Raw genomic sequence first — 8,661 nt, 5'->3', positions numbered from 1 at the left:
AACGTCGGCCTTCCTGCTCCTCTGATGCTGCTTGGCCTGCTGTGTTTATCCAGCTCTACACCTTGTTATCTCACTGCTTTATGTACTCTTGTTCTAACCAAATTGAAGTGTCTTGTGAGACCAGTTAACCTTGAAGATTCTTCTAAGTGATCAGTGTGTGAATGGCTGTATCTGTGTTATGTGTTTTTCTTAAAAGGAATTTTTTGGATGATTTGAAGAGTTCTTCTGGCAACTATCGAAAGGGGAGATGTCTGTACTAGGGAGAAGAATCCTTCAAAACTGTTAGTGCCTAGTAAGGAAGATTACCCTAAGACTCTGCCTAGGGACACAAAATCCAAGCACAGTGAAAGCCAGTGATTACGTTGTTATTTTGTATGTAACATTCCTGTTGATAAAGTAAATTAGGTGTTAGACTGCACACAGTGAATTACAAAATGGGGTAAACCAACACTGATGAGTATAACATCTGATCTAGGAAGTTTGCCAATTTCCCAAATTTTCACCTAGCCGTCAGCACAGATCTCTAGGATGTTCTATGTGTATCTCCATTATCTTTACAATTTAATGACTTGTACTCATTTAGCAAATTAAAAAAATCACAGGGTATTTTCCAGTCAATTAATTAATTTTTAGTGTTGCATCATAAATAAGGCAGTCAATTTACACACAGCAAAATCCCAGATGAAAGGAATGAGCTCAATGATCAGTGGATCTGCTTTTTACTGGAATTGGTTGAGGGATAATGGTTGGCCAGGGCAATAGTAAAATGTTCATAGTCCTGTCCACATAGTCTGGTGGGATTTTTAAGCAGTTAGGTGGGCTTTAAGTTAATGCTGCATCTTAAAGATGACACCTCTAACTATACAGCATTCTCTGTCTCTGTGTTGGTTTGTTTCTCTCGCGCTTGCTCTCCCTCTCTCTCTGTCTCTCTCTCTGTCTCTCTGTCTCTCTCACTCTGTCTGTCCCAACATTGTCAAACTGGATTATGTGCTCATCAAGTCCCAATGTTGTGATCTAACTGAGAGGTAAGAGTGTTAGCAACTGAACCATGACTGTATTGTAGGAACTTAAGGGCCCCGGAGCAACATTGTGAACGAAATCATGGAGCACCCTCCCATTGGGCGTAAAAAGCACAGTGTGGGAGGAATTAGTTCTTGACTTTGTTAGTCAGTCAAGTCTTGAGTTCAAGTGGAAAAGAGAAACTTGTCCTGAGAAGCACGTGGAGTAGAATGATTTAATATTAGTCAGAATAGCAAATGGAATAGTATATCAGTAAAGTAATGGTAAGGTTAGAGTCTGGTATAACTGACTGCCACATATCATGATATTAAGAATTGCGATACAATAAACAGTGTTCTTAAAAAGCAAGCCTTAAGACATTCCTTGACCTTGCTTTATCCTTGGTCAGTTTTCTGGAACTCAAACCCATAACTGTGGGTATATTAAAGAGTAATAACATTTGAAGAACTGTGACACAGCTTTTTGAGCACTTTTTCAATTGAGATTGACTACAGCAAATTTATTGAAGCAATTAGATCTCTCTTTGAGGTACAGCTGAACTCTCATACAGTGGACCAGCCTTGAGATGCTGGAATCATGTCCTTCCATCTTTTCTTTCATTTATTTGTCTGTCCATGGGGGCCTCCCTCTTGTTTACACTGAGAGCAAACTGCTTGTTTATACTAAGGGTAGAGTGGAAACTTGCTCAATTATCCGTGGCGCAATCACTTTAATTATAATTTAATTCTCATCTGAAATTCTGACATATAGGAAGTGAATGCTAATGATTTTCTACTCAGCAAGCTATTGCAATTTCAAAAATGACCTTTCGCTCAGACAATTTTTTTTTCTAATTTCCCTGGACTATTATGTGTATTAAGGTTTGCATGCAAATACAACTCACAACTTCAACATGGTTTCCACTCTCTCTTAGCTTTGTACATCCAATTCATGTGGAGATTCATGGCCACACAATCTGCCTTCCTGAACTTAATAGCTTATTGAGAGTCTCTCCCTCAGCTCCACAAAGGCAGCTTGTCGAGGACTCGGTTTAAGATCAAGAGGAATAGGGATAAGAGTATTCCATACAGCACCATGGCTCGTCTGCCATTCAGTAGATCATGGGAGATCTTCTTCTTCAATTGCATCTTCCTGTTTTATTCCCTTATTAATTGATGCCTCTGGTACTAAAAAATATGTTAGTCATAGGGTCGTGGAGGGCTACTGCATAGAAAAGGGCCCTTCGGCCCATCAAGTCTGCAAAACAACCACCTAACTATTCTGCACTATTTCCAGCACTTGACCCAAAGCTTTGGATGCATTGTCATTGCAAGTGCACATCTAAATACTTGTTAAGTGCTACAAAGGTTTTTGTCTCTACCCGCATTGCAGACAGTGAGTAGTTGTATCAGTCTTGACTATCTTCAGTGACTGAACTGTCTGGGTTAAGGAATTCAAAAATGTTATAACCCACCAAATGAAGAGATTTCTCCATATCCTAGTATTAGATGCTAAATTATTCGGAGACCATGGTGCTGATTATTGACTGGGGTGAGTTGAGTGAGATTGGAAGGGGCAACATTTCAGTGGATCCTAGCGTTCTGTAGAGTTAATTTAACCATACGTTTACATTTTTTGAATGACATTCTACCTGGGTGTCTCTAATTCTAACTGATTCTTAATCTAAATATTCTGCCCAAAGGAAACTGACACTTGGCATATATCCTTGAAGAATTCTATTTGTTTCTATGAGATCAGCTCTCATTCTTTTGAATTCCAATGAAAATAGGCTGATCCTCCTTAATGTCGCTTTATAGGACATCTCTGGAATCACTCTTCTAAATCTTCACTGCATCCCTTTAAGTATATTTCACCTTTCGTAAAGCACCAAAATTCTAATTTTCTGATTTTCTGAAGAAGGGTCTAGGCCCGAAACATCAGCTTTCCTGCTCCTATGATGCTGCTCGGCCTGCTGTGTTCATCCAGCTCTGCACCTTGTTATCTCAGATTTTCGAGCATCTGCAGTTCCTACTATCACCAAAATTCTAAGCAGTGCATGAATGTAACTCACACTGATTTGACTTTAGCAGAATGGACCTTGCATGGATAATACACACAAGCAGCTGCTGGTTCCCCTGACTTGTGCTCCCCTCCCCTCCACCCTCTCTCAAGATCCTAAGACCATAAGCTAATAGGAACAAAATTAGGCCATTCAGCCCATCCAATCTGCTCCACCATTCAATCTTAACACCATTCTCCTGCCTTCTCCACATAGCATTTGACCCCCTTACTAATCAAGAATCTATCTATCTCTGTCTTAAATACACTCAATGACTTGGCCAAAACAGCCTTCTTGACAATCAGTTCAACAGATTCACCACCTTCTGGCTGAAGAAATTCGTCCTCCTCTCAGTTCTAAAGAGTCAAACTTTCACGCTAAGGCTGTGCCCCGAGGCCTTGGTCTCTCCTACAAGTGGAAATATCTTCTCCAAGTCTATTTCATCCAGGCCTCTCAATATTCTGTAAGTTTTAATCAGATCCCCCCTCATCCTTCTAAAGTCCATCAAGTACAGGCCTAGAGTCCTCAACCACTCCTCACATGACAAGCCCTCAAGGCTGAATTCCATCTCCTACATTTAACTTTTTCAAAAAGAAAATGAAATGGGAGACTTCTGGCCCTGCTGTCCTTTCATGGAAAGACATACCAGTGATAGTGTCTATACCTTTTTATTCACTCATAGGAATGTGAGCATCACTGGTTGGGCTCATCGCAAATTGCCCTGGAGAAGGTGGTGTTTTGGTGTTGCCTTAAACCGCTACAGTCCTTGGGGCGAGGATTCCCAATCTTTTCCCTGTAAAGTTCCACATACAGTACCAAACAATTCCCCGTCTTTGCTCCCGGCAGGTGTGCCATCTCCTTTTTACACAGCAAGATCCAAAGCAGCAAGTTTCTGCTCAAATTATTCTCGCCAAATTTAACTTAAGACTCACTGTCTTCCTTGTAACTTTTTTTTTTCCTTACAGCTAATTCCCAATGTGATAATGGCCAGCAAATCTGCATTAATGATGCTAGCTAAAGGTTAAATATTTTCCCGGGAAAGCTACATTATTTTTAGTTAAATAGGACTGTGGGATCCTCTGCAGCCTCACAAAGGGTGGGGCTTTGCTTTAACGTCTTGTCTGAAATGTATTTTGCCTGATGGGGCTGCACCACTGCATTAGATGAAAATCAAATCTCAAAGCTGGGGGATGGGGTGGGGGCAGAGAGGGAGGGAGGGAGTGGAACCCAGAAGCTTCAGAATCATCGATAAGAGAGTCATCAATGAGCTATAGCTATCACCTTTTGGAAATGACTGAAACAATATTACTTTGCAATTTATGTCGCTGATTTTTATTTTTGCTGCAGGGCAGTGAGAAAGTGGTGTTTTACTAATTGAAATGTTTTAAAAATCACATGGGGTCATTCCAAAAGTGATCCCATATCTGAACGACAGTATCTTTAAGACTACAATGCTCCCTCACTACTCCACTGAATAGTAAGATTTTGGATTCAAGTCCCTGCCATAGTACAGCATAGTGTGAAGGTGAAACAACTCCCAGACAGGAACAAAAGCAAAATAGAGGCAGTATCCCTCAAGGTCACACATCTTTTAAACCATGGGGTGCTTTCCCACATGAGAAAGGAGTTCATATTTATACAATGATGCCTGGGGAAGGAGCGAAACATGCCACCCCCAGAGCTTCAGTCCAAAGAACCACTTAAAATATATAGAGAAAATAACTCGCAGAATAACAAGCAAAGGGCATTCTTATATCGGTGATAAGGAAAAGAAAAACAACTTTTACTTTGTTTTTCAATTCACTCATGGGATGAGGGCATCGCTGGCTAGGCCAGCATTTATTGCCCATCCCTAATTGCCCAGAGGGCTGTTAAGAGTCAACCACATTGCTGTGGGTCTGGAGTCACATATAGGCCAGACCAGGTAAGGATGGCAGTTTCCCTCCCTAAAGGACATCAGTGAACCAGATGGGTTTTTCCAACAATTGATAATGGATTCATGGTCATCATTAAACTCTTAATTCCAGGATTTTATTGAATTCAAATTCCACCATCTGCCATGGCAGGATTCCAGCCTGGGTCCCCAGGACATTACCTGGGTCTCTGGATTAATAGTCCAGTGACAATACCATTAGGCCATCACCTCCCAGAATTCTTGCCTATCTGATTTTAACCTGGAAAACTTTAACAACAGCAACTTGCTTTTGTATAGTTTTCTAAGAGGCACTAATCACCTTAAGATTCTTCACTTGGACATTATTGTATAAAATTTGACACCAAACCAAATAAGGTAATATTTGAATAAGTGACCAAAAGCTTGGTCCAAAAAGAGGGTCTGAAAAAGGTAAGGGAGGGGAAGGGAAGGAGAGGTTAGGGAATTTCAGAACTTGGGTTTTAGGCAGCTGAAGGAATTGCCATTAAAGGGGTGGGATTGCATTGTGCAAGGGGGAAGAATAGGAGCAACATGGAGCTCTGGGAGCATTGCAGAGCTAGAGAAACATTCGGAGATGGGGTGGGACTAGGCTGTGGAGAACCTTGAACACAAGGATGACAACATCAAACACAGTATTGACACCTTTGAGAAGTAAGAAAAGAGAGACAGAAACTGCTGTCAAACAGGTTGGGAGCTTGTGCATTGATATCCCACTGTGTAATTTCAGGGTCCTCATTGCTAATTCACCCTCATTACTGAAATGGTGCTGTTGGGTCTCAGCCATTTTGAATGCTTTCCAAGATATTTGTTTTTATTCTAAGAAAAGCTTTTATTTGAACATTTTCAAGATAATTGAATTTAAATGAGCATAACACTTCAGTGCTGCATATTTGAACTATTCGTTAATTAGGAGTGTGGAGGTTATTATTGTGCAGATGTTGCGGGAGCTCAAGGCAGATGGACCAGTGACAACTATAATGAGGACGATGCATATAATTGGCTTCCAGGTGTCTTTGTAATTAAAGCAATTAATGAAAGTTGTGCTTTGGCTATTGAATGGCTCTAAATATTGACTTCGTAAGAGCTTAAATGTTTCAGTCACTTTTCTCCCAAACAATAAATGCTTATGGATCACTTTGCATACAGCATGCAAAGTATGTTCTCTCTGTCTGTCTGAATTCTACTGATAAACATACATTTAAATCAAAAAGAGCTGCAGTCTGAAGTAGAATTGCGAAGAATGTACAGCACAGAAACCGGCCACTCAGCCCAACTGTTCGGCAGGGATAATGCTTCTGATAGATCTCCTCCCAGCTCTCTTCATGTCTCCTTATTAATATATCCTCCTATTCCTTTCTCCCTGTTGAGCTTCCCCTTAATTACATCTATGCTTTTCACCACAAATACACCTTGTGGTTGCAAGTTACATGTTCTTGCTACTCTCTTAGCAAAGAAGCATGCCCTGAATGCATTACTGGATTTATTAGTCACTATCTTATATTTATGGCCCCTAGTTTGACCTCCGCTACAAATGAAAACTTCTATCATGGTATTGGAGTTGCCATGTCACTATAAAATTCTTCCATTATCATCCATTTTTATTTTCCAAAACCTCGCTTCCTTTGCTCAGTGTTACTAAATTAATGATTTCTTCTTTGAAGGTCCAATTGTTAATGGGGGTCAATGCAATGGGCAATGTTGGCTTGTTCAATGTAGTCTTAAAGGTAAACCAAGAAGTAGGCTTCAGCTTGTAACATTCACAGCGGGGTTGTTGGAAACTACCTTGGGTTTTTAAGTACCTTAAAACAACAGCTTCTAGCCTTATCTCTTTGATAATGTTTCAATGCATGGTATCTCTTGTCGATTTTGACTTCATTTGGGCAGTAGTGGATAAGGGGAAGCTGGCTTCCTGCTCTACACCTCTGTTCAATGAAGTCAATACAGAAGATCAGATCTGATCTAACACAGGCAACTAGTTCACGACAACCACTTTAAGCCAATGCACAGCACCAGCTGCAACTCCAAAGGCCAAAGTTGACATGGAGATGAAATTCCTGCAGTTTCTGTAAGAGGCAGGCAATTTGCAATGTTTGCATGTACAGGTGAAAACCCAATCCTATGGATAATATCATCAAGCTGTCAGACAAGAGTTTATGTGTTACTCCAGCCGGTTTAGTATAATTAACGGGCTTGAGGGATTGAACACTTAGCCCAGTTCGTATGATGATAATCATCTTACTTGACCCTTAGGAGACAGCAGATTAACCAGTAGCTCCTTCTTCTTTTATCTCTCAGCTTCAGCTCCAAAGATAAAACCATTGAAGAGTGATGTGGTGGTGAATGAGGGGAAGAAGCTTGTGTTGAGATGTGAAGCCATTTCAGGTTATCCACAACCCACCTTCAAATGGTATAAAGATGGCAAAGAACTGATCAGTAATAAAAAATCCAAAGAAATCAGGATAAAGAGGAAGAAAAGGTAAGTCCAGTTCTGAATGTGGTATCTTTCTGGGATTACTGTTGACTGGCAGGAGATTTCTTAAGATGCATCCTTTGATCAAAGTGACAGTATCTTCATCCTATTTATTATTTGACTGGTTCTTCCTTTATTTGATTATCAATACACTTTGCTGTACTTTCCCTCTCCTGGGTTTAGTGCTTAGAGTCCTGGATTAGTCACCTGAAAGTCATAAGTTCATATTCCAAGTTGGCAAGTTGTGGTGCAGAACTAAATAGCTCTGGTAACATGTGATCCAGCACATTAAAGGCTTAAAATGAAAATCAAACTGTCCATTTTTTTTCTGATCAAATCCTGTGTAATGTGTGAATCCAGTCCAGCTCTATGTCCCATTCTTGCTAGCTGGGGATGAGTAATAAATGTGACCCCTGCTGGTGTTGTCCATGTCTGGAGGACAAATAAAATGTCTCACTTGTCTGGCATTGTCTCACTGAAAAAAAATTGTGTGACTCAATTCTGCTTCCATAACCTGGAGGATAATAGCTATTTAAAAGAGGGTCAGTCTGTTTGATGCTTCTAAATGTCTCTTTGCTCACTTCCAGTTACTAGGAGCTTATGGCCTTATGTTCCTTTATATGTTTCATTCCCACAGTTAGAGCTGAATACATCTATTGTTACTTTGGTTGGTGCTTTTTTAAGAATATCTGTAACATGCTGCTTAATTAAGTGACAGTTTTGAAACATAATGTAATCTGTTTCACTCCAATTTGCACCCTGTTCGATAGAGTTGAGGAGCCCGGATATTTTCTCATCTTTTATCTATGTTCTTATGGGACATGGGCATCACAGGCAGGGTCAGCATTTATTGCCCATCCCTATTTGCCCTTAAGAAGGCGGTGGTGGGCTGCCTTCTGGAACCACTACAGTCCATGTGCTGTAAGTAGACCCACAACGCCATTAGACAAGGTAAAGACCATCCCTCTTTCTCTCAGTCTCTGACTTCAGCTGAGAGGGGTGGTGATTTAAGGTTGACGTTTACAAGTCTCCCAGATTTGCCTCATGCAATTTTGAGGTAAGATTGATAAATACAACTTTTCTGAACATTCCCTGGAGTATTGTCTTCTATTTCACCCTGTAAATTGCTTGCTTTTTGCTTTTTAAAACCTGCTAAACCAGACTTCAGGGTAAAGAAAATCTTTCAAACAAAACATGCTG

The 8,661-nt window shown here is 40.4% G+C and overlaps 1 protein-coding gene across 3 annotated transcripts in view; it reads left to right on the top strand.

Moving 5' to 3' along the window:
* Positions 1 to 8,661, top strand: part of nrg1 (neuregulin 1) — a 176,301-nt gene that overhangs the window by 18,434 nt on the left and 149,206 nt on the right. For all 3 annotated transcript variants that reach the window (XM_048600629.1, XM_048600614.1, XM_048600623.1), the window contains exon 2: positions 7,287 to 7,467. In XM_048600629.1, the coding sequence (XP_048456586.1) occupies positions 7,287 to 7,467 (181 nt within the window). The remainder of the gene's footprint in view (positions 1 to 7,286; positions 7,468 to 8,661) is intronic.

This window comes from Rhincodon typus, chromosome 1, assembly GCF_021869965.1.
Source record: "Rhincodon typus isolate 14 chromosome 1, sRhiTyp1.1, whole genome shotgun sequence".
NCBI classification, from domain to species: domain Eukaryota; kingdom Metazoa; phylum Chordata; class Chondrichthyes; order Orectolobiformes; family Rhincodontidae; genus Rhincodon; species Rhincodon typus.
The sequence above is the reverse complement of the archived record's forward strand: the minus strand, read 5'-3'. Positions and strand labels throughout refer to the sequence as shown.